Below are 25,215 nucleotides of genomic sequence, written 5' to 3'. Positions count from 1 at the left end.
ACTAAACTAAAACAAAACATACTATTGCTTATCAATAATCTACAGTAAATTACAATGGACATCGCTGGGTGTAGTGTGCGTAGGGGTGTTAGTGTGCGTAGGATCTCTGCTTGACTTTGAATAGCTAAACTGTGCGACTGTCCACTACTGAGCCAGACAGGGAGCTCCATTCTTTACGCGCAAAGAAATGATATTTGAAGCTGTCTATAGGCTATGATTGTTTACAATACATAGCTACTTTTGTCTTCGCCTAGTACGCCTGGCGAGGCTTCAAAATGTAATCTTCTTGATTGCTTTGACGGTTACGCTCTATTTTGTTCCGGATAGATAGATCACAGGATCTAGTGCTTAGAAACGTTACTCATTTGCGTAATCCATGTTCTATTGAGCTAACCCTAGTCTTTGTGAAATCTAAACCAAGGAAATACATCAGTCTATACAGGGCAACAAAGCAATTGAATCTAAACAATTGGCTACCATTTCTCTAGTCTTACTGTGAGGGTTACTAAGGCAACAGTCAATCATGCATGACGTTTCTTTTGTTTGTAAGTGGGTTATCTCCGTTTTGGTGACGGCTAAGTAATGAGGACATAACGGAGTTTCAAATAGCGATACAAATCTGTTTTACGTCACAGCCAAAAAAACTTTCTCTTCGTCAGGTATATATCTACGTTGCCGCACTACCGCCATACAGTTAGAAAATAGAAGACGTTTTCCAAACCAAAAGCCTTTTCATAAGGGATCCAAGTGGCCAAGTAAACCAACCTCCTTGAGTAAACAAACAACATGTTCAATTTTCATCGATCACGAGCGTGTTCTTAACATAACGCTGATATTTGAACACACTTCACATAGCCAGTCAGTCTTGAATCGTTGGTCCAACAAGTAACACTGTAAGACTGGAATTCAAATGTTGCTTAAAGTCTGCATTGGTGACCTAGTCGGCTGAAGAAAATGGCGCCCCTGGCAAAATGCACTTCATCCCCCAAAAGAGATCCACTTTGTTTACGAATATCGCCGTTGCCGAGTGGAATAACCGAAGAAAAGTGGTTTAATTGGTTAAAAGAAGAGGGAATTTATAAATGATGATTTAAGTAAGGAAAAGGGGAGGAGAATCGCAAACTTCCGAATCCGGTTGGATCTCTTACCTTAAAAGAGCTCCGGTGCTTCTTGGAAGGTGTGTCAATCCACATTAATGACCTAGACTCAACACGCATGCGTAGTAGGCAAGAGCCGTCCCTTAGTCTGATCCACAGATATTGTAATTTCGTCACGTCATTTACCTACCTAACCAATTACCTCACCTTTTTCTTGACACACATATTCATTTTTCCAGACAAATAAGCAACTTTCAAAACAACCTTTTCGTAATTTTTGAGTAAGCTTCAGTGCGAAAAAAGCCTCTGTCAAAAAGTGTAGCAAAGTTTTCCGGTCTTTTGAAACAGAGTTAAAGGCCGTGGCAGCACTTGCCTTATAATATGAAAAAAAGTGTGATTATTACATAACTTTCTACGTCGCGATGCAAACAGTGAATACAGTGAATATATTCCCACCTGTGAGGCACAAATCGGAGGACAATGTTAGGGTATCTTAGTGATGATCAGCCACGGTATTAGTTCTGCATGAAATAAGGTCGAACCTGTCTGGTCGCTCTGGAGCTAATTGTGAGTCAAACTATTGGAATCTCAAAGTTTCACCTTTTACATGGGAGTGGCAATGAATAAACATCACGCACATCTTGCCCTTGAGTGAAGTAGAACGTGTTTGGGTTACTAGAAGTACATGCATCATAGAGGGACCATCGTAAGTTCTCGGGGTTATACCTAGATGTAGTTGTAGTCACACGTCATCGATCGAGAGAGGCTATCGTACCCAGTTCTGGTGTTCTTTGCTGATCATGTAACACTCCCTTATGTCGCGGGGGTCACCGAAGCCATCACCAGGAAGATCAGGAAAACAGGGGTGGCTGTCCATAGTACACCCCACACCACCATTAGGAGGCTCCTGGTTGCTCCTAAGGATAAGGATAAACCGGACGACACATGCGGCGTAGTATATCATCTCACATGCGAAGACTGTGATGCTCAGTATGTGGGGGAGACGGAAAGGGCCCTTAAAAAGAGGATTTCAGAACACAAGCGAGATTCCTCTCCGGTTGCACAACACATGCAGACTTATAAACACCAGCCAACGAAGAAGGTCACCATCTTGGACAGAGAAAGCAGATGGTTTGAACGGGGAGTCAAGGAAGCCGTGCACATCAGGTCCCGCTCTCCGTCCCTCAACCGTGATCAAGGACGCCACAGACTCCCTCCAATCTACAACTCTCTCGTCCAGTCACGTGACCTGGGTGAGCTTTGACACCTCGGTCACGTGACAACTCTCTTAGCTGAAGAAAGATGGCGGATGCCATCTGAAAGCTTCTAGTAGCTCAATTTTAGTCGTGAGTACTTGTTTAAAAATCCTTTATTCTTTGCTGATCTCTTTGCTTGCGTTTCCTTTCAGCACAATGCTCTGGGTACCACGGTATACTTCGGGAAATTTTGATAGGAAAGTCAATCGCGGACATGATGACACGTTTGTGGATTGGGCCGTTTTGAAGTCAGCCTACGCTTTACTAGTAATCTATGGATTACGCTTTACAATGCATAAAGGTAACTGCTTACGGTTTACGTAGAATGAAAGCGACCAATTACGCGTTACGGCTAATGTACTGATTATGAATTACGTTGATTTTGGGCGGCTGCTTGCGGATTACGAAGACGAAAAAGGCTGCATTGCGTCTTATGAAAAAGGGCAAGCAGGCCCTCCTTTAAAGTTATTCATCACTTTACTGTTGTTTTTTTCGGCTATTTGTAGATCCCAAATGCACATATGGTAGGCTACTATGTCACTGCGTTATTTGGGATGTTTTGCTTTTTTTTGCCCGCAAATCTTTTGGGTTCCTGCATCATTATGTGAATGCCAAGTGACCTAACATTTGGCATGGCGGAAGCTTCCGAACTGGAGAGAAACGGAAGAGTTTTACTTAACCCTTAACTTAATGTTACGTCTTTTGGCATTCACATAATCCCCCCCTCTCACTGGACCCGCGACACGTTGGCGACCTCGCTGCGACCGAGCGATTTGACGGCGCGCTAAACGAATTTCATCGATAAAAAACGAATCATTTTACGCGTTGTCTGACTTGTTGTCTTTTTAGTCATACTCGTACGCTTTGCATCGTATTCCGATTATAAAGTCAAGACTAACTCAAATTCAATCTAGGACGCAGCGAGGTCGCCAACGCGTTGCGGGTCCAGTCTCTATTAGCACGAACTAACCCCACTGTACCCCGGTCATCGTGACTGTACCTCCAGAGCCGAGTCCGAAGTCCAAGGACATGTCACCTGGTGCAGGTCAGGGTGTAAGCCTGTTGATAGTTTGCTGGCCGGACTACGCCACGAACACTCGTCTTCACTCTCTGAAGATAAAGCAGAACGAACAACGCTGTCTTGTTTATAATCATTATTACCCCTGGAACTTATGCCGCGACGGGGGGGGGGGCACAGATACACCTGTTTTGGTCTTTCTCTGATCACATTTTGTGATCTTTCTGAATTCGACTTGTATCTGATGCTCTTTAGTCTATCTGCGATAGCGGGAAGAGTCCACTGTCAAAGGTAAGTCTGATTCTTCACGTACTGAGCTTGAAGGTAGCAGAACACAGTTTCCGGCCTATGGGGATTTTTATAGTTAAGGGCCGCAAGGTGACTAGCTTCGACGCGGTAAAAATCATTTTTCTCCTGGCAGTTTCAGAGAATATAATTATGGCAACACCGAACAAGGTCGCCATTCCGCAGTGCGCAGAAGACATCGCCCCCTGCTGGGTGCAGCAGGTACTGCAGAAGGACCTGCCGGGCGTTACCATCACGGATGTGAATGTCAAGGGATCCATCGGTGAGGGCGAAGGATATCTGAGTGACATCATCGCTTTTGACGCCATGGGGATCAGGAATGGCGCAAGTCAGCACTACAGCCTCGTCGCCAAAATGACAAATTTTATGAAGCCGTTGACAATATTCAAAACATTTCCAAAGGATTTTCACACACAAGTAGAGACGATTGAAGTCAAGTTCTACTCAAATGCTATCCCTGAGCTCCTGTCTGTGGCTATCCCAAGAACCGACCAGAATCTCAACTCAGGGAATACTGACGACGAAGATCATTCTTCTGCTGATTTCTTCCCCAAATGCTACTTCGCCGCCACCGAGCCCAGCTCCATGGTGCTGTCAGGGTTATGGAGAACCTGAAAGCTCAGGGATTCTCCATTAAACCCGACCGCCAAACACTGACCTGTGGTGAGATGATGCTGACAGCCGGGGCCCTGGCGCAGTTGCACGGCCTATCACATCGGCTGGAGTTCCGTTCTGGTAAATCACTCGCCAAGAAGTTTGATTGGCTGGTAGATCAGAAGAATTTTCTCGAAACGGCCATTTACGAGTATCATAACGGTGTGAAGACATTCGCAGCAACCTTCCCTGACCAAACTGACCTTGCGGCTTGTCTTGAGAAGGTGAAGCTCCAGCCTGTTCTACTCGATGTTCTGAAGAGCCCGAGAGTGAAGGTGCTTAACCAGACAGACAGTCGGACCAGTAACGTCATGATTAAGGTAATATATCCAAGTCGTAATCCGACGTTTTCGTTTTAAAGCTTCTTACATATCATGACAATCAATTCGTTCCTTGTATAGCTATCCTCTTCATATACAAAACTTTCGGGAAATAACATTTTCCATCTGACTCCCAGAGTTAAGCAAAGCAACAAATTTACACCTTCTGGAAACTTATAGCAACACTTCCCGCCATGTCAGATTGAGAAAACAGATACAATAGTAGGGCATACCATATGGTTGATGTCGGTCGATGTATTTAATGTGACCGTACATGACTCCATATGAGCCTCCATGTTTCTCTTTGACTTTATCCGTGATTCGTTCTTGTTAAGAAATGCTTGAAATTATCATCATTAACTTTTTATTTATTTTATTTCATTCACATTCATTTATAGAGCATTACACAAGAAGCATATATGCTTATGAAGGTCTTCTGCCCATAAAATACAGACGTTCAGCAAATAACAAGACAAACTATGTCAACATAAGAATAACAATAATAACTTCATTAACTTATTGATCAATGTAACAGAATTGGTAGAAGGGTGTACCCAGTGGACTGAAATTCAATAACGAAATATATGAGATACTCATCTATATGTGATTCTTGTGCGGCAAGCTTTTCAAAGGTATTTCTTGTTCCCTGACAAGTATGAAGGAGACGTGCCCATGGCGGTTAAGTTGGTGGATTGGCAGGGGCTTCAGTACCTCCCGCCGACCTATGACCTGGCCCTGATGTTCCTCTGTTCTGCGGGATGGGACGTGTTCCACAACCACAGGGACGCCATCCTGGCCCACTATCACCAACAACTGCACAACACCCTCGGACCCACTGGTCAGCGCACTCTATTTTCAGAGTTTTTCGCTCTCTTAATTGCTTTCGCTAATAAGGTTTCTTTCGGGCATTTATGTATGCATGTGTGTGTGTGTGTGTGTGTGTGTGTTTGTATGTATATATGTTTATGTGTCTGTATGCGTATACATGTATATGCATATATGTGTGTGTGTGTGCGTGTGTGTTTATGTGTGTATGTGCGTGATCTTTAAGATATTTGGTATGTTGGTAGGTGTTTAAAAAAAATATTGCGTCTTCCTATGGTACTGCAGCAGGACCTCTGGCTTTGATATCTCGTGTTCTGAACATGCTATGTCATGATTTTTAATGTTAGATAGCTCTTGAACTTAGCTTGTCAAGAATTGGCGTAGGTTTCAACCATGCGCCCCCTAGCAGTATTTTTCTTGAACCGCAGAAGCTGATATCGTTCGAGACTCCGAAAGAGAATTATTTTCGCACTAATCATGCCTCATTAGCATGATTAATTCTACCATATCCATCTTTGCTTAGAATGAATTTCATAGTTGTGTTTTTTGGGTGAGCATGATTAACTGATGCAATTTATGCAAAAGATGATAACATTTAATCAATAAGAAACATTTGTAATACGTCAGTTGTAATGTTAACGTCACCTTCGTCATACCTTTGGGGAAGATGTGCGGCTTTGGAACTCCAGACTCTTTCTTGTGATGATGCTGTTCTGAAGACATATTGGCGTGTAGCTATACGTAATACCGCCAATATGATGTCTTAACTATCTTAAACATCCAACATCGTGTTTCAACAGTTCCATTTATGTAAATAAGTTATTTTCTATTCTAGAACCCTCGGGCCTACAGAGCTACACACTGGAACAGTTGAAGGCAGACTTCCGCGCCGACAGTCTGTACGGGGTCATCAGCCGGTTCATCCGCCTGGCGATCCTGCCTGCTGACCCGGGCCTGCTGCGGATGGTCCAGGAGATCAAGAAGTGGGGCGTTCTGTAGAGGGACGCATTCTATGTAGGCCAATTTGTATTCAACTCTATGTATGCAAAAACGAGACATTGTTTTACATTCCTGACACAGAATACTATCATCGTCATCATTACATTGTATACAGTTTTATCCACTAGAATGCACACTATTAGAGCGATTGTTATTCATGTTATGAGATAAGTACTTTGAAATTATTAAATATTAGAAATAGTCGATTGTTATGTATCTACAAATTGCCATAGATTGTACCCGTTACAATTGTTTTCTTCTTCTTTACATATATTGAGCAACAGAATTCAATTCTGTCTGTGTGCCTGTGAACAGTATATTCAAGAAGTAGATGGATCATTATGATATTGGTATACTGGAAGGTGTTAGTATAATGAAGAAAGTATTAGATTATGGGCTTTCAGTGGCTTCCCGGTTTTGATATCCCGTGCTCTGGACCTATTATGATTTTTCAAAGCTCTTGAGCCCGTGAAGACGTGATGTAGGATTTGGACTCCTAGCAGCTTAGTTGGAACTGCAAGGGCCAATTTCTTTGGGATTGGTTTACAGATCTTCAAAACGTTTCCTACATAGTATGATAGAAAGTGATGATTGGCAAAGATAGTAATTATGAAAGTCAAGAAATAATCTCCATAATTGATGAAGACATGTTATCAACCCACTGGATTCCATGGTAGGACTTTCAAACAAGCGACATGTGTAACCGATGAAGAGGAAAAGAGCAACATCAAGTATCAGTTTGCCAAATGACGACATGTTTGGATAATCTCCAGGCAGATCTAACTTTGGCAAAGACCGTATCCAACTAGCAAAGGCGTTATCATAGCCACCTTCGGTGATTAATGTTTTGAGAACTTTTGTATTGTGCATCTTACTTCCTTGATTTCTAACTTTAATAAATGATAAATGAGAATGATATAATCTACTACTCAAGATTCATTTCATTTGCATGGTGACTCAAGATTCAATTCATATTTGAACTCATATAGCAATGTGTAGTTGTAATGTGGACTTCATTTCAACAATACAACAAAGCAGTACAGTATCACAACGTTGTAACTCTGACATATTCTCAAACATTTAGATACGGTCAGAGTTGACGCTTGAAGGACAAAGTGACGTCATTGCAGGCTACGTATATAGTTGAGGAAAGTTTTCTACGAAGCCCAGTAATATCGTCTGATAGAAAAATACCGTATTTGAAAGAAAATAACATGTGCATTGATAGAAATCATTTGAATATTAACGAAAACACCAATTACAGTATTACACAATCAATATTTTGCAGTCCACCACGATGTGCCTTACACACGTACATGCATAGTTTGAGGTCAGATTTAACGCTTGAGGTACAATGTGACGTACCAGTTGGGCAAGTTTTCGATCAGTATGGGGAGAGTGCGATGATGTAATTTCAAAAGAAACACTATAGACTTCCACGAAACACAGTCAAACGGTCATTATATATTCACAAACATGACGTATGAGGAAACAGCAGAAGCAGACAACCAATGGGGAACGACAATGTCCACAGAAAAAGTACAGGGGAATCCCCGTTTCTTTTTGTACCAGTTAGTACAGACGCCTTCTCTGAAAAATATTCAGTCGTTGCGGGGCTTTGCATGTAGCAAGACTGTAGCGAACAAGGCACCTGATTCATTGCTAGTGTCCATTAGTTGTATAAAATGAGCAAAGACAAGTTGATGGCGCACCCCATGGCGGGTGACCTGACGTTTGCAGGTCCGGTATATGCAGACCGACGGGCCCGTGTCCGCTCGGCGGGGGTTCAGACCGCCTGCGCCGTAGCAGTGGTCTTGAGCGTGACGGCCTTGGTGGCGGTGATACTGCAGAACTATCACCTCAATGAGAGGATCGTCTCTCTAGAGACAAGACTCCAAAACCAACTCCTTGAGCGTATGGCTTCGTTGGAGGCCCTGACAAAGGAAGGGACGTTGGGTGCCAACAGTCGTATGAAGAATGTCGAGGTATCACTAGTACACAGTTATCATTCTCTATCTCGTGCATCTTGGATAAAAACATTTGAGTCAGTTATGTTTAATCCCTATCTTGCAGAAAGTATAATGAAAGGAATGCATTTGGTGAGTTTTTAATGCCTGAAGGTGTACTGTAAATCTGGAACCTTTCACAGTTGCTTTATTTTCGCGGTTTCTGCAGTGCCTCCCATTAGCGAAATCATAACAAAGCGAACATGTTTCTGTAGTACCTTATTGTTCCTGCCGTGAACTTAGATCACCACGAAAAATACATTTCTCTCCGATAGAGAAATAAAATACCTGCTAAAATAACAGAATTTACAGTCAGTATTTGTTACAGAGGCTAATGAAGTGGAATAAGTGTTGACAACATAAAGCGAGTCAACTATGTGGAGAGGGCATGCCAGTTTGTTCTGTCAGCTTGTTGTTTTCAAATGTTGCCCGGGTTTCAAGGGAGCTATAAAGACAGGGATACTAACTGTTCTAACTGGTGCTTTTCTAAATTTATTCATTTGAGTAATTTTTAAACAGATCTCTGTGACTGAAGGTATCTTTAGTTCTCTTTAAATTTTAGATATAAAATCCATTTCGCAACTGAGTGTCTCAATTATAAACATTGTGACACTCGGTTGGGAAAAAATATGTACCAATTTAGACTGTCGTGAAAATGTCTACACAGACACTAAGACGTGTTACTTGTGCCTGAGTGGTTGCAGTCTTTGCTTAATTTCTTCCAGTCAGGTGACGCTGCAGTGTTTCACCCGGAGGCGCTCCGCACTGTTGCTGACGACAGTGACCGGCCGCCTGATCCCATGAGCCGCCGCAGGGCGAAGAGAGCAGCCAACTCAGTAACTCTACCATTTGGGGGTACTGCACAAGTATTATATTTCCATTTCTTGATAAGTATATCCAAAACTTTTCTCCCTGCCAAAACCAACCATTACACATTCATATTTACTTTGTAAGAGTGTGTTTTGGTATATTGGCAGGTCTTTTTGCCATTACATCCTTTACAAAATAACATTTGTAATGTCTGCATCTGACTTTGGTCAACAATATAGAACAAAAAAATCTGACGCAAAGAACATTATCAAAGAAAAAGTGTTTACTTACATGATATACTATACCCCACACAGGCAGCTGTATTCAAGGACCTCCGGGAAGAGACGGACAAGCAGGCCACGACGGGATGCCTGGGAGGGACGGTCGTGATGGACCTGCAGGACCCCCAGGGTCACCAGGCTTGCCATGTACCGGGCCGTCCGGGCCGCCTGGGCAGCCCGGATCCCAGGGGCCGCCCGGACCCAGTGGATCAGATGGTCGCAACGGCATCGATGGAGTCCCTGGAACACCTGCGACTGGGCTGTCTCAGCTAAAAACCGAACTATGTAGCTCAACACCCAAATTAGGTAAATATCAACGTACAGCTAATACTTCCTATCTACTGAGGGTGATGTTGCCGCGTCCCAACCGTGACACCGCTAGGACAAGCATCACCAGTTTGTGAAGAATACCAATATGACTAGCTGTAAATTAAGTTTCATCTGTTTTATCTACTACTTAAACAAACCTCCAGTTTTACATCCCAAAACTGACACTAGTCCGCGCAAGCGTGGACTTGTCTATTGATCATGACCGAGCCTTCTTTCAAAAGCAGAGAACTTGGAAACAGCAGTTTCACCCCAACTCCACTAGAATGCCGGCCACAACCGAGCGATTTGACAAAGAATATCATTGTTAAAAAAACGAATCGCTCATCTGTTTTGTTGTCTTTTCAGTCATACTGTTACATTTGGCATGATATTCCAATTATGAGGTCCAGGGTCGATCCAACTTCTGTCGATCTCCATCTAGTGTCTAAGGTGACACAGTGAACCATCTTGTTTTGCAGGGCGAATCTTCCATCAACGGTCACCAGCGGGTACGTATAAGTATGACTTGGACGAAGCAAAACACGCATGCGCAGAGAAGGGTGCTACCCTCGCCTCCTACCACCAGCTGTACGAGGCCTGGCAGGACGGGCTGGATTTATGCGCATGCGGGTGGCTGACGGACGGTACTGCTCGTTATCCCACACAGAGAGCCAGGTTGGTACTTTATAATCACTTTATATAGTGATACAGGATATATGGGATATAACATAGATGTATATCTCTATCTATCTATCTATCTATCTATCTATCTATCTATCTATCTATCTATCTATCTATCTCTCTCTCTCTCTATATATATATATATATATATAGATATATATATATATAGAGAGAGAGAGAGAGGGAGAGAGAGAGAGAGAGAGAGAGAGAGAGAGAGAGAGAGAGAGATAGATCGATAGATAGAGAGATAGAGAGATAGAGAGATAGCGATACAGGATATATCTATATATATATCTGTAACAACGTTAAACAAATCTATCGAATATATATGTCTCATATATCTATATCTACATCGCTCTCTCGCTTGCTCTCTCTATTTTATATTATATATTTCCTCAACTAGTCCTTAAAATGATTTTCCACTCGTCCTTTATATAAACTGTTGGTCACTCCTAGGCAGGGATGTGGATCCGTTCAGGTCAACAATTGTGGTACACAGCTCTCTGCCGCCGACGCCTGGTGCTTCCGCACACTCAGCATTTGCGACTGAGGAACGAACAGGAGGGGCAGCCCCAGCTGTGTCGAGGCTTATTTTGTGATCTAATTTCGTGTATATGGTTCTACTAGCTTGTCCGTTATCTTTGTATTTCAAACTCCTTGGTGTACGCAGTTTATTACAACATATTTAAGACTAAACTTATTCCAGTTTGATTGTAAACAAATCTCTTATATCATATCTATTGCATTTGAAAACAATGGAAGCTATGTGGATTATAGCCTTGTTTTCAGTCTGTGTCTTTATAACAATTTGTAGGTTATTTTCCTTCATTTCAAACAAGACAGTTTTGATTTTGTTTGAACCTTTGTTTATTCATGATAAGCTCAAATCGGCACGCAGGCCGCTTTTCATTGAGGTCATGAGGGAAGAGGTAAGGGTCAGATACAATATAATAGAGATACACAGATGACAAAAAGTTTCTTGTGAATGACGCAACGCTTTCAAAAGCAACATAATAATAAAATCTTCCTTTTGCAGGTTTACATACATGCAGATATGATGTATTCAATCCTTCTTATTATGATTCCACCTGTTTCAACTTGTCAGTGACTTCTTGGCCATACAGGTTATTATCTAATAGATCCCAAGCTAGTTGAAATTTATCCCCACTGTCCGAACAAGGCTCGTTCCAGAATATGTGTTATTCTCTGATATATATATGGGTGGTAGGTCAGAAACGTGACATATATAAAAGACAGAAAGGACGAAGTTTCTCTGAAAGAGGTCCATAAAGAGTCTGTAACTCCGGTAGGAATGCGATATTACGGAAACAGCAAATACAGCAGAAGCTATAGAATTTAAGGCCGATTACTATGAAACATTGGAAATGATCTTACACATAGAAAATGATATTGTATGAGCCAGGGTGCTTTCTGTTAGATAAACCCTTGAGTACGGTGCACGTATTCTCTGCTTCCAGATTTAAAAACCTTAATTACCCTATTTGAATGCGGAACGTCGACCGGTCAACTGAAATAGAAAGAGGAGCCAAAAGCTTGGGTAAAATCTTACTGAAAACATTTGAGAGAAAGAAAACAAGAAAACACAAAAGCTGTAACAGAAAACAACAGAAATATTTGATTTTTATATAAATGACGGCCCTAAGGGGACAATTGCACTAATTGTCGACATTTGATACCAGATAATTACAAGCAATTAACGGCAGACAATGTAGAATTTCTCAGTTGCTTAGGGGCAATTTTACGAAATTCTTAGCCTTTGGTCCCTGTCTAATGTAATGTAACGTGTGACACATCGCATGAATGATTCGAAGAAAGAACTTATCAAAGCAGCAGTCCGGTAATTCAGATACAAACTGTCCCGGTGGCACTATCATCCTTATCAGCATACCAACTACATTAACAGCCTTTTCAGAAATGTATACATCACAAAACCCACACATTACAGAAAAAGTGGGATCATTCGTCTTCCAAAATCTCGGAAAAAGAAGTCAAAACCCAAATAAGCTAGAATTTAGTGTTAGTATTTGGACCAGAATAGTCACATGCTATATTGTTACCAATTGTCTGTCCGTCCTTCCATGTTACATGTACATGCAATTAGCATACGGGCAAGAACTTGCAATAAAACGTATTATTATGATGATACGTGTCTACATGTAATCAGTATTTAGCATTTTATTGTTGTTGAATGTGTAAAGATACATATCCCTTTGTGCACACACATGAAATGACGTAACATCATTGTAAACACAGCGTTTTTCTGTTACAAGCATGGCTATCAGGAGACTATACGTACCCAATCACGTATGAAATCAAAGCTAAAACTTTAACACAAAAGCCACTATCTCATGCTCACTGGACCTGCGGTACGGTTGGCGACCTCGCTGCGTCCTCACGATTTGACGGCGGATATTTTAAGCTCAGTGTTTTTTCTTCACCATAGTTGTACATTTTGCATGGTATTTCCATTACAAAATCAAGGGTAACACAAATCCAGTTTCGGACGCAGCAACACCGCCAACGTGCCGCGGGTCCATGCCAGTGAGCAAGGTAGGGGCTTCAGCAACAAGTCCAACGAAGGTTGACTCTCTTGAACCGGAACTCCGGTCGTTCTTGTTTTGTACAAAACCAAATTCCCTGCAGCTCGAAAATTCCTTTACAAAAATAGCATAACAAATCTTGAAAGGCAAACCGGTCTCCGGTGACGTAGGTAAATGCTTCCTACGTAATGTTTTTCTTGTACATAAAAGTCGCCTTTGTCTGAACAAATTTACATGAATTCGTCCCCATAGAAAGGTAAAGGTGACCGTAGTAGGCTTCTTTTACAAAGGTAAGTGTGCAGTACATGTACTTCGACACCCCCTGGGTAGTTTCCCTTATTGTCTAAACCCCAAAGACCTGTGTACAAAGCAACCCTTGGGTCTACAATCCTTCAACAGTCGATGATAACGAACAATCACTCAGACTCCGGCGCTAGCGAGGCTCGAAGAGTTCACCTATGCGCCACTGGGTTTGTTTTAATTGAAAGAAAATACTCCGCCCAAGGCTATTCTAGTGGCAAATTACCACAACGCAAGACGGGAAACTTTAATCCCGTCCGGACGACGGAAAGAAACCAGTCAGACGACAGGATTTACCTCGTTTAGGTGGTTGAAAAATGGGCGTCTTCCCATCACAAGACAAGCATCGGAATGTCTGATAAACGCAACAAACAAGACGCGAAGCGAAGTGACAAAGGTACGTGTAAATCTCATCTATTGTGTACCCTCTTTCATAAGCAATGCTGTCTGTTAGGAGTACTTATGTGTTGTGTAGAAATTACCGGTTACGCCATATAGTGTGTCGGTGCGGCAGTTGAGTCGTACGATATGGTCTTCCACTGTTTAAATGTGACGAACATGCCTATGCGTGCATACATGTGTTTTAGTATATACTTTAAGTTACATAACACAAGGCCATGTTTCTTACCAACAACTGTTTTAACAACTAATTCTGAAAGATGTATATCCTTGTCTGTTGCTCGGTTGTATTGAGTCTACGAAGTAAATGACTTTGGAAAAAAATATTTGATACGGTTCTTCTTTTGAAAAAAAAAATATTTGTTTTTATTCTAGACAGGTGTAGGTCTGCAAAGGCAAAAGAAGGTTTTAGAAAACTACAAGATCTGGTGTCTCGAACAGAGGCTGTTGTCAACAGGTTGGCTGACCTGGACGACGACCTGGTTACCAAGGCAACGGTCATAGCCTCTGTCGCTCGACAGCGTGGTAGAAATGGCGGGAAAAGCGTCAGTCCTACGTCGAAATCATCGCTCTCAAGTGAAGAAACTTTACAAGAGACGTCAAAACACGAATGTTCGTCCGAAAACGCTGTAACGCTACAAGATCGCGAAGGTTCTCCAAAGGTCAAAGGTGACAAAAGCTACGTGAATCTCGAGACAACTGCCAAAGGTGTCACAAACAAAAATGGTGTATCAACAGAAGACGCCAATTCTTCGCAGAAAACGGACGACAACACCAAAACAAACAATAGCCAGTCCCAGCTTGAAAATCACGTAGAAACAACAAATGTTTCCACTGTTGTTGACGAGTCCAAAACGCATTCTGCCGACGGCAATTTCTCGAAAGTGAACCAACCTGAAACCAAAGCCCTCGAGAACCTTTCAAATAGTGACATAAGAACCCCAAATGTGCCCAAACCTAACGAAAATGGAGAAACCATTGACCCAGAGGCGTCGCCACTTAGCACAACAGTCCGTCTAGATGACGAAGCCGATAAGGTCGTGTCAGATATCACTGTAAGCCATAAGTGTGATGTGACGCCTGCCACAGATAAGCAAACACCAGGCTTAGGACAACAGTTCTCTACTAACAGTCCTCCGCTCGCCCCATCTCCGACAACTGTTTCTCATGACCACGCGAACGAAGAGGAAATCTCAGCTAAACAGTCAGCATCCACCCCTATCAACATAGAAGGTCTTAACGCTCAGATTGACCCAGATGAGAATGTGGAGCAGGAATCGGTTAAAATATGTACTGCTAAAGCGAAAGCTGAAGGTAGCACAGATGGACAGGAGCTTCCGGAAGACAAAAATTCGTCCCGGGCTGTGTCACCAGCTGAGGTAGATGGAGACTCACCGATTCCCGACGCCTTCTCCAATCAGCATCCTCCACAAATTCAACAGTCCGCAACTGCAAAGACATTGAACACCGACCAACAGCCTTCCGAACAGGAAACCCCGACCAATGTACAGTCCGCATCTGCAAACCCTCCGAAAACCAATGAGAAGAAAGCTGAAAAGATTCCAACCAATCAGCAGCCTTCACAGGAAACCTCTTCTAATGAACAGTCCGCATCTGCAAACCCTCCGAAAACCAATGAGAAGCAAGCTGCAAATATTCCAACCAATCAACAGCCTTCACAGGAAACCCCGACCAATGAACAGTCCGCATCTGCAAACCCTCCGAAAACCAATGAGAAGAAAGCTGAAAAGATTCCAACCAATCAGCAGCCTTCACAGGAAACCCAAACCAACGAACAGTTCGCATCTACAAACCCTCCGAAAACCAATGAGAAGCAAGCTGCAAATATTCCAACCTATCAACAGCCTTCACAGGAGGCCCCGCCTAATGATCAGTCCGTATCTGCCAAAGCTCCGAAAACCAATCAGCAGCAACGTCCAAAGAATCCATCCAATCAACAACATCCACCAAAGACCCAAACCCACCAGCAATCTAAATCTACAAAGGCTCCGTCCACCAATAAGAAGCCTTCGCCAAAAGTCCCAACCAATGAACAATCGTCACCTGCAGACAACCTAGCAACCAACCAGGAGTCTTCTCCAAGTACCTTAACGAAAAAGAAATCCCCATCTACAAGCAGTTTAACCCCAAAGCAGAATAGTTCATCAAAGACCGCCAAAAAACAATCCCCCTCGCCTACCGCTCTACCCAAGATACAGTATCCTGCTCTGAAGAAACAGGTGCAAAAGCCGCCGACATCGACAGAAACTCAGCCAACAAATCAGCAGTCTTTACCCAAAATCTCTACCAAAAAGCAGTCCACATCTACGGACACTGTAGTGTCTAATACGCAGCCTCCACAAAAGAACATAGCTAGCAACCTTTCCCAATCTACAAAGAGCCAAGACGTTGACCAACAGTCTCACTCTGAAGACGTCTTGACCAATAAGGCGACTGGATCACCGCGTAGCCTAAGATCTTCGTTCCCAGTCATTACCTATCAACAGACTCCATCGTCCCAAAAGTCCCCATCACCGACGCCGTCCAATCAGCTGTCACCATCAATAAGCCAGGAGTCCCCATCCACAGCATCGTCCAATCAACAGCTCCTCTCGCCGATTCCGTCCAATCAGGAGCCCGCGATCACACCAGTACCGACGAATCAGGAGCCTCCATCCCCAACTGCAAAAATCCAGCTGTTGTCAGTTGACGTTAAACCAGTCAGTCGACCGTCCACGGGGAGTAGCTCCATAGCCATGTCCTCATCTAACCCAAGCCTTGGCCCATCAATAGTGAAAGAAGGTACGTATAGATGTGTTCGTTATGTGCGTGTGTGTGCATCTCTCTCTCTCTCTCTCTCTCTCTCTCTCTGTGTGTGTGTGTGTGTGTGTGTGTGTATGTGTGTTTGTGTGATTGTGTGTGTGTGTGTGTGTGTGATTGTGTGTGTGTGTGTGTGTGTGTGTGAGTGTAAAGTAAAAGAGGTTGTGAGACAGACGGAGAGAGAAACTACATTAACTTTATGAACATGTGTATAGCTTAAAGTTATAAAGGCAAATCTATTCACACAAAAGCAATAACATCCCCAATCGTCTTCTCACAGATCCTCCAGACGGCACCAAGCAGAACGGCGTTGGGCCAGAATCGAGTCCAGGGCAGCAGCGGCACAAGTCCAAGGCCAAGGATGACGTCAGGAAGAAACTTCAAGGGAAACTTCGACAGAGACGCGGACAGAGGGTGTAAAAACAACCACTGTCTCCGGAGGCGTGATCCGTCCAGTGCCAGAATTAGAATGTAGATGACGTATCGGGTGTAGCATATGTCCCGGATGTAACATATGTCCCGGATGCAGATACTGTACTTGAAATGCAGAAATGTTTCGCGGTGGTTTTATGTTCGCGGTTTTCGCGGTGAACTTTCAGCGCGAACTTAAAACCACCGCAAACATTTTTGCCCACCTTTAACTATGGCGCTGCTATTGTTTCAAACGCGAACTTAAAACCACCGCGAACAGTCCATTTCCTCACTACCGCGAAATAAAAGCACGCGAACTTAAATGCATTTACAGTATAATCTTTGTGGCATCATAGCATATAATAAACAATAATAAGTTTATTGCAAATTCATGCCCGAAGGCTAAATGCAAATAACATACATAAAAGAACAGTGTACAAAATAGGTATAAAAGCTGCTTATCTGAATTATACAAATGTAATTGTCTATAACTAGTGAAGGGTTTGACTTCTCTTTTGTAAGCAATGGAAGACGTAATGTCCCACCTTTTCTATAATTTGTGGGTTTTTGGTAGTTAAAAGAAGAATAGTCTTTTCTTTGTCTGTAAGCTTAGGGAATTTCGGATAGATTTTAGTGGTCTGGGTAGACAACTCATTTCGTGCATTATCATGAAATGAACAGTTTGAAATAAAGTGTATTTCGTCTTCCACGGCATTTGTATTGCAATACTTACAAAGTCTTTCGTATATAGGTAATTTTCTATACCGGCCTCTCTCTATTTCAAGAGGATGAGCACTAACTCTAATTTTGCTAATGGCTGAGCGCAAATCAAAATCTGCAAGATCAAGATAACTCTCTAAATTGTACATGGTTTTACATTTTGCATAGAATCTTAACTTACCGCTGTCGTTTACCAAGGTACAGGTATGAAAAAATGATTGTATATATATATCTGTTAGTCTCCTTCTCAGCACTTTTCCGACATGTTCAGGTTTACAATGTGTATTACCGGAGTGCCACATATAATCATAGCCAAGAATGTGACGTAGTGACGTATAATAGTAAGAAAGCCTTCTATCATTGTCTGTAATTTCAATACTCCGTCCATCCTATTATAGTTATTTTTTTTAAATTATGATGTTCTCCCCGCTGCTTTTTATTCAAATTTCAATGGAGGCAGCAATGCATTAAACTACATGCGTTTTCGAAGAAACTTATATATAATTGCCTTACATTTAGCTGTTAACAGCTGGATTTGTTAGACTAAAGCTGTATTACTAACATTTTCGTGGTTACATTGTGATTTGGTGAATTCGCTACTTTACTATATAATATTTTTGTATCGTGGAAGGAGCGAACATAAATGTATCCTGAGTGATGTACCATTGTCTCGTGTCATGTTATCTTGCACCGATAAACAAGAGCTAATCGTGACCTAAGCTTGCCCAGAACACGAGATAGACAAATCAGAGGTTCTGCTGCAGTTTCAGGGAGATCAATGATACCCAAGATTACACGTCTTCTACACATAGGGTGGTTTCCCATGTTATTACAATATTATCTTTGTTGACCTTTTATTCTGACTGTGTAACATTTAGTGGTAAAATTAGAAGGAAGAGGAATTGCCATCGACCAAAGGTATTCATCAACAGTACTACATGCATCTCAGCGACGAAACAAGTTGCCCTTAACAATTGCGTGTGATCAGCAGCGCTTCCTGGCGATTTTTCAGCGAGCTTCAGTTTTGCCCACGGCAATATCCTGCTTCATTAGAGTAGCTGAGGTCACGGGGTAGGTGAGGTGAGGTGAATATCCACGGTTTGATGGCTGCCCGTAAACCGGTCCAACCACATTCCAAATAGGTTACAACACGTCACAACAACAAGGCGTTGAATATCTTGTGTAGACATATTGCTGCGACATACAAGATGGAGGTTCTGACATTGCTGGGACTGTTGGCGGTAGTGTGGGGCATATACAGCGTCTGGATTTGGTGGCGAGAGAAAGACGTGCTTCCAAGGGTATGTACCAAATCTACAGATAGAGGACTAGGTGCATATGTTGTCGACATGGTGGTGTCATAGAGGTTGGTACGACGCAAAAGATATCTGGTAGCTGGCTGGGAAACTGATATGGCGAGGCTGGGTAGCTGGGCTAGCTAGATGGATTCATTTAACACAGTTTGGAAATTAGCACTAATTCCTTTGCTCCGTACCTGTACGTATAGATATGGCATTGGATTGGTTGAGACCACAAAAGCATAGCAACAGTGTCACCTGGTTGGAAGTTCTTACAAATGTGTAGCTTCTAAATGCAAAAACAAGAATCCTCAGGTAAGCGTGTTGAAACGTTCAGAAAATATTCCTTCAGAAAACGACTTTCCTCACTTCACCCAATATTATTGAAGCGCAACCTCAGGGCAGGGGCAGAACATGCTTGTGTCTGTACTCACGTACCAACCCAGACCCCCCAAACATGATCATCTCACCGGGGACAACAGCCTTCTCACCGGCAGAAGGAAACCTTTTGTTGTAAGCTGTACTAACAATCATGACCCTATCGTATGACAATACGGCTCTTGAAAGGCTCTCAGCTAAAGAGGTTGCAAGTTGTTTAGCCGTGTGTAGCACGGGAAAAAAGAGGCAAACTAACACGTTTTCTGACGGGCAGGAGGTTTGCATATATCGAGAAGCCCAGCACACCGCTTCCTCCCAATACATTGCGTTGAACATCTTGTGTAGACATATTGCTGGTCCCGGCATACAAGATGGAGGTACTGACAGTGTTGGTACTGTTGGTGGTAGTGTGGGGCGTGTACAACGCCTGGACGTGGTGGCGAGAGAAAGAAGTGCTTTCAAGGGTATGTACGAAGGTTGACTAGTTCTGGTACCGTGGGATCGCCCAGGCTTTGGTGGTAACTCGCATGTCGGCACGGCACCGGGTTGAATTAGCATTCTTTTTTTGTGCTATAACACTGTTTGCAACCTACGTGTAGTGTACAAATTAAATCTGTTACAGTACGAGGTATTTTGTAGCGTCACTAGCCGACTTCCCATTAACGTGCCCATAAAAAGGGTATACGGAGGGGGGGGCATATAGCAGAACAACTAAGCCTGTAGTACAGCACGCAGAGCACAGGTACGATGGTTATCATTAGGGCATGTTGTGAGGATGCCATGGGTACGATGGTTATCATTAGGGCATGTTGTGAGGATGCCATGGGTACGATGGTTATCATTAGGGCATGTTGTGAAGATGCCATGGGTACGATGGTTATCATGAGGGCATGTTGTGAGGATGCCATGGGTACGATGGTTATCATTAGGGCATGTTGCGAGGATGCCAGGTTATTATGAGGGCATGTTGTAAGGATGCCTAGGACCACCCCCCTTGGGTGGCATGTACCTAGATCCCACAACGAAAAAGAAAGAGGGGAGGACAACCATTGACCTGGAAAAAACATGCATGCGAGACCTAAAGGAGTTGGGTTACACCTAGGGAAGGAGACAAAGAAGGCGGAAGCGCAGAATGGAATGGCCAGTATCGGCGACAGCAGAAGCTAGAGCGGTGAAACAGAAATGCTATGGGCGAAATAACGCGGGGTCATGTCCGAAAATGCGAAAATGGGAAAAAATATTCAAGAAGTTTCTCATATTGCTCATACGGCGGCCATTTTGAATTTCCCGTGGTCAGCTGGGGGTCATGCACCAAAGTGAGGCTGGGGGTGGTGTGGCCTATAAGATCAAGAAACGTATAGGTATTCCATCTTTGTGGTGCATTTTGCCCCTCTACGGTAAAATGCTGTGGTACATGCGCTTGGCATGTTTAGAAAATATTGTGGTGGACATTTGGACTTGATTTTGGCTAACTTATAATTCATTTTTCCTACTTTTTGACGGGTGAATTAAGAACATTTAGTGTCAATGCTTATCTCCCCGATTTTGATATATACTTTTCGTAGATTGAACCGCGTGAAATTCCACAAAAACTTGCAGAGAAATATGGTTGATTGATTGATTTCCTTTTGGGAAGAAATTAAAGTTTGGTGGTGGTTCTGAACTTTTCTATGTCTTTGTAATTCTATCATCATGATGTGAGCCTATGTTATAATACAGGTATGCCATCTTTGGTGGTACATTTTGCCCCTCTAGGGTGATTAATACTGTGGTACATGTGCCAGACAAGTGTAGAAAAATTGATGTGGACATAATTAATTACCACCAGCAATATCAAATGGATTTACAGTATTTAAAATAGCGTAATCTTTATTGACTCCATGAATCCAGCTTGTAGATAAATCGGTCCTGATCACGGAGTGTGACACGGGGTTCGGTAACCTGCTGGCCAAGCGTTTGGACCAGCTCGGCCTGCGGGTCTTCACGAGGTGTCTATAGAATAACGTGATTTTTAAAAAAATCTCCTCCAGCTTGTAGATAAATCAGTCCTGATCACGGGGTGTGACACGGGGTTCGGTAACCTGCTGGCCCGGCGGCTGGACCAGCTCGGCCTGCGGGTGTTCGCGGGCTGTCTGACCGAGGCCGGCGTGGCAGAGTTACGGCAGTCCTGCTCCGAACGGCTGCAGCCGATCCAGATGGACGTCAGCAGCTCAGACAGCGTACATCAGGCTTTCCTAGCGGTGAAGAATAGCGTGGGGAGTAAAGGTATGCGCAACGATTCCTATGATAGTAGATCCCTCTGCGCATTTGTTTTATCTTCTTTCCTTTTTCTCAACTCTGATCTCTTCAAACTGCTAGAACATACTAGTATATAGTAACTCACAAGAAAATAGTGCTACCTCTGTACTTCGAATGAAATGCCTGATTAGCTCAAAGCGCCTTCATTGGCTGCAGATGGACCAATCACATTGTAGTGTCTCCGCCTTACCATAGGATTGGGTAAATCACTGGTACCGTGCACATTCCAAATGTGTACCAACACACTTCCAACACATTCAAATGGTTCTACTCACCAGCTTTTGTTTTCAGCTTTTTTTCTTTTGGTTTCATTATGGAAGCATACGGGAATTCTAAAACATACATATGCAAACTGCTCTAGAATACAGCTCTATATAATATTTTCAACGTCATTTGTTCAAAAGTTTTAATGGTGAAAACATACAATCATACCTATCGTATTCAGGTCTTTGGGGTTTGGTGAACAATGCTGGGATCTTTGGGCCATTAGGAAGCGTTGAGTGGTCTTCTATAGCAGATTACCAGGTAAAAATTACTTTACTTGAAAGCCCTTTAGACGTCTTGCCTCCGTGAACGAAGTGTCTGTATGTTTGTGTTCTTGTGTGTTTTTAGCTATTCGAATACATTGTCAGTAGAATGGCATGAAGTGAGTGGGAGGATGATGTCACCGCAAAGGTCAGAGTTGCAAGGTGACAGGAAGTAGAGTTCAGGGGTGGTAGAAGTCGTTTATCAGACATGGCGGACGTTCCAGGGCATGGGGTCAATGAAAAAGGTTACTTACTCACGGGGAGGTATTGGTTTTAGTCTGTTCGTGTTTTCGCATTCATATTCTTATATGACTGGTTTATTTGCAACACACATACCATCACAGCCTTTCCTGGCTGAATTGGGGTATGAGACATAATTCATTAAAATTCATTGAATAGCTGTACACTTCTTACAATAACATTATATAACACTATACTTCATAAAAAGAACTACAATTCATTCAATAAGTCTACGCTAAAGCGCTTTTTTCCTTGTGGTAGTCACGTTCATCGTAGAGTTTGTTTTTATAATGTTTTTCAAAGACAGCCATGTGCATCCCGACCATATCATTCTATATTTATTTATATATTTCCAACAGGCTGTTTTAAATGTCAACTTACTGGGCATGATCAACGTCACCAAAACATTTCTGCCCTTGTTGAAGAAGTCACATGGTCGTGTGGTCAACGTCGCAAGCGGTGCCGGAAGGGTGGCTGTTCCTTTTCAAGGTCCATACAGCGTGTCCAAATTTGCCGTGGAAGGTTTCTCAGATGTCCTCAGGTTTGTATTTCAACGTTTTTATTAGCTTGCTCCACCTGTCTACAAATATTCAGATTGTAATTTGTTGTTGATCTGATGTAGTCATTGCTGGTATCATTGTTGGTATCATTGTGATTTGTTGTTGATCATTGTGATTATGATTTGGTGTTGATCTGATGAAGTCATTGTTGGTATAATTGTTGATAGCCTAAGAAGTTTATCACACGAAATAAGGAAATTAATGTTGCCGAGGAAATAAGGAAATTAATGTTGCCGAGGTAAGCCATGATAATCTCTCTTCCTTCAAATCATACACCGTAGTTTTCTAGCTTACATTTTCTGTATTTGCTTATCATACAGACGGGGGATGAGGTGTTTTGGGGTAACTGTGCACATCGTTGAACCCGGCAAGTTCAGCACAGGGATAACTGCGCAGGAGAGCATCAGGAGGAATATGTACGGTACCTTTGAATCGCAGTCTCCGGAGACAAAGAAGGAATATGGGCTGGACTACGTTGATGAAAGTGAGTCAACTGTAGAAGGGTATCTGTATCGGTGCAGTCAGCTGCAGGGGTTAGAATATCAAAGCACATTGTCAGTTACCATATTCTTTGTGTTACTTCGCTATGTTATCTATCAATTACAACACATTTTGGTTAAGTGTAGAGGAGCAGGGCCTAGTATAAGCTGTATACATCGTTCCCCTCCTCCTGCATCTACTTTATCTATTGTTTATATGGTATAATGTTTTATGTATTTTCTTGTTAGACAAATAGACAAAGAAACGGTTGCTATTCATGGGACTTAAATGCAAATCTCCGAGCTTGCTCGGTTGATATCAACATATACGACAGTAATTGCCCAGGTGTGGTTATGATGCACCATTCAAACGTAATATAATCACACAATAAAAACACATACGAACTTCTCAAAATAACAGATGTATGTATATGTATTCGATACAAGTTGCTGTTAGTCTGCAGTGGTACTGCAAGTGTACGATGGTCATGCTATAGCGCTAGTGGTCTAACTTCTGCAGTTGAAATCTTTGATTGGCAAGTTTATTTCAATCACTACCTCTAATGTATATTTGGCCACAGTGCATAAGGGATTCAACGAAGATGCAGGCGGTGACCCTAACCTCGTTACCATGGCAATGGAGCATGCGCTGTGTGCTGCCCATCCCAAGAGCCGTTACGTGGTTGGCCAGGGTACGCGGCTTGTGTGGATCCCTATATCCTGGCTGCCTACCGATCTGGGTGACTACGTCATACGAGTGATGATACCATGGATGGCCCCCGTGCCTGCTGCATGTAAAGGGGAGAGATAAAGACATGCAAGAATGGTAAATGGTGTTTTCCCCGAACTTTGTTTAAAATAAACATCAACTGTGAAACAATCGTGAAACAAACAACTAATACGTCTTGTATCACAGTAAAATCAACACAAGCTTCTTTTTTTAAAACTTTACAATGATAAATCGTTCTTTGACAATGCTTTGTGCTTTCACATGGTATTAACACATCTTAGCGGTTATCTAGCAGTAAATTGACATGTGGGTGACTACTAGTGTGCTGTTATCATAGTAGAACAGTATAAGTATCTTTTTACTGTACGTTGATACATGGTAAATGGTGTTGGCATTGCCGACGGTTGTGTTCCTTAATTGCGAAATACAAAACGAACTCATGCATTAGTGGCGGCGTACTCGAGTACTCAAGCAATTTAAGTATATCTGCGGCACCAGAGAACAGATGTACAATTAGAACATATTACTAGTATGCACATGTAGACGGGATCGTCCGATATAATAGCCTGGAAACCATACCATCGGGAGCTCCCCGGTATCTCTATGGCGCTGGGAGTGATGCCCGCCCGCCCAGACAATTTAGCCCGCTCGGGGTGGGTTTACGGCCTTGGCCTAATTAGCTCTTCGGTGGCGTCGAAACTCTCTATGGCAGCTAAAGTAGACATGCTGCGAAACTCTCTATGGCAGCTAAAGTAGACAGGCTGACAGAAACGTATCAATATAGCAGACTGGGCCCGGTAAAACTCCCCTAAGCCGACCCGTAGAGACTGGGACCAGGCTACCGATATAGATGTATAACCGAGATAATGAAAATGAAATCATGCTAATAAGAGATCAGCGACGTGTAACATAGTCACCCACAATGGCGCAAA

General features: G+C 42.8%; 4 protein-coding genes across 4 annotated transcripts; all 4 read left to right on the top strand.

Moving 5' to 3' along the window:
• The first annotated feature begins 3,812 nt into the window (after positions 1–3,812).
• On the top strand, positions 3,813–6,579 carry LOC136425741 (uncharacterized). Its single transcript, XM_066414681.1, has 3 exons — positions 3,813–4,651; positions 5,306–5,489; positions 6,312–6,579. The coding sequence occupies exons 1-3, from the start codon at positions 4,232–4,234 to the stop codon at positions 6,473–6,475; spliced, it is 768 nt and encodes a 255-aa protein (XP_066270778.1). The 5' UTR covers positions 3,813–4,231; the 3' UTR covers positions 6,476–6,579.
• Positions 6,580–8,073: 1,494 nt separating this feature from the next.
• LOC136425116 (collagen alpha-1(XXIII) chain-like) lies at positions 8,074–11,280 on the top strand. Its single transcript, XM_066413914.1, has 5 exons — positions 8,074–8,460; positions 9,207–9,336; positions 9,606–9,878; positions 10,361–10,556; positions 11,019–11,280. The coding sequence occupies exons 1-5, from the start codon at positions 8,161–8,163 to the stop codon at positions 11,110–11,112; spliced, it is 993 nt and encodes a 330-aa protein (XP_066270011.1). The 5' UTR covers positions 8,074–8,160; the 3' UTR covers positions 11,113–11,280.
• A 1,870-nt stretch (positions 11,281–13,150) lies between these two features.
• LOC136425115 (proteoglycan 4-like) lies at positions 13,151–18,435 on the top strand. The gene is made up of 3 exons (XM_066413913.1): positions 13,151–13,820; positions 14,198–16,624; positions 16,923–18,435. Exons 1-3 carry the CDS (start codon positions 13,775–13,777, stop codon positions 17,060–17,062), a joined length of 2,613 nt encoding a protein of 870 aa, XP_066270010.1. The 5' UTR covers positions 13,151–13,774; the 3' UTR covers positions 17,063–18,435.
• Positions 18,436–18,561: 126 nt separating this feature from the next.
• On the top strand, positions 18,562–24,741 carry LOC136425117 (retinol dehydrogenase 16-like). Its single transcript, XM_066413915.1, has 6 exons — positions 18,562–19,074; positions 21,480–21,714; positions 22,193–22,272; positions 22,874–23,055; positions 23,395–23,558; positions 24,135–24,741. The coding sequence occupies exons 1-6, from the start codon at positions 18,982–18,984 to the stop codon at positions 24,362–24,364; spliced, it is 984 nt and encodes a 327-aa protein (XP_066270012.1). The 5' UTR covers positions 18,562–18,981; the 3' UTR covers positions 24,365–24,741.
• The last annotated feature ends 474 nt before the right edge of the window (positions 24,742–25,215 follow it).

Source organism: Branchiostoma lanceolatum, chromosome 19, assembly GCF_035083965.1.
Source record: "Branchiostoma lanceolatum isolate klBraLanc5 chromosome 19, klBraLanc5.hap2, whole genome shotgun sequence".
In the NCBI taxonomy this organism is placed as follows: Eukaryota; Metazoa; Chordata; class Leptocardii; order Amphioxiformes; family Branchiostomatidae; genus Branchiostoma; species Branchiostoma lanceolatum.
The sequence above is the reverse complement of the archived record's forward strand: the minus strand, read 5'-3'. Positions and strand labels throughout refer to the sequence as shown.

Bases quoted from the DNA above. Each gene is read 5' to 3' on its own strand.
- LOC136425741 (XM_066414681.1), top strand. From the start codon at position 4,232: ATGCTACTTCGCCGCCACCGAGCCCAGCTCCATGGTGCTGTCAGGGTT. The intron at 4,652-5,305 runs GTAATATATCCA...TTCCCTGACAAG, and splicing joins CCAGTAACGTCATGATTAAG to TATGAAGGAGACGTGCCCAT. The intron at 5,490-6,311 runs GTCAGCGCACTC...TTTCTATTCTAG, and splicing joins CAACACCCTCGGACCCACTG to AACCCTCGGGCCTACAGAGC.
- LOC136425115 (XM_066413913.1), top strand. From the start codon at position 13,775: ATGTCTGATAAACGCAACAAACAAGACGCGAAGCGAAGTGACAAAG. The intron at 13,821-14,197 runs GTACGTGTAAAT...TTTTTATTCTAG, and splicing joins CGCGAAGCGAAGTGACAAAG to ACAGGTGTAGGTCTGCAAAG. The intron at 16,625-16,922 runs GTACGTATAGAT...GTCTTCTCACAG, and splicing joins CCCATCAATAGTGAAAGAAG to ATCCTCCAGACGGCACCAAG.
- LOC136425116 (XM_066413914.1), top strand. From the start codon at position 8,161: ATGAGCAAAGACAAGTTGATGGCGCACCCCATGGCGGGTGACCTGACG. The intron at 8,461-9,206 runs GTATCACTAGTA...AATTTCTTCCAG, and splicing joins GTCGTATGAAGAATGTCGAG to TCAGGTGACGCTGCAGTGTT. The intron at 9,879-10,360 runs GTAAATATCAAC...CTTGTTTTGCAG, and splicing joins TAGCTCAACACCCAAATTAG to GGCGAATCTTCCATCAACGG.
- LOC136425117 (XM_066413915.1), top strand. From the start codon at position 18,982: ATGGAGGTTCTGACATTGCTGGGACTGTTGGCGGTAGTGTGGGGCATA. The intron at 22,273-22,873 runs GTAAAAATTACT...TATTTCCAACAG, and splicing joins CTTCTATAGCAGATTACCAG to GCTGTTTTAAATGTCAACTT. The intron at 23,056-23,394 runs GTTTGTATTTCA...CTTATCATACAG, and splicing joins GGTTTCTCAGATGTCCTCAG to ACGGGGGATGAGGTGTTTTG.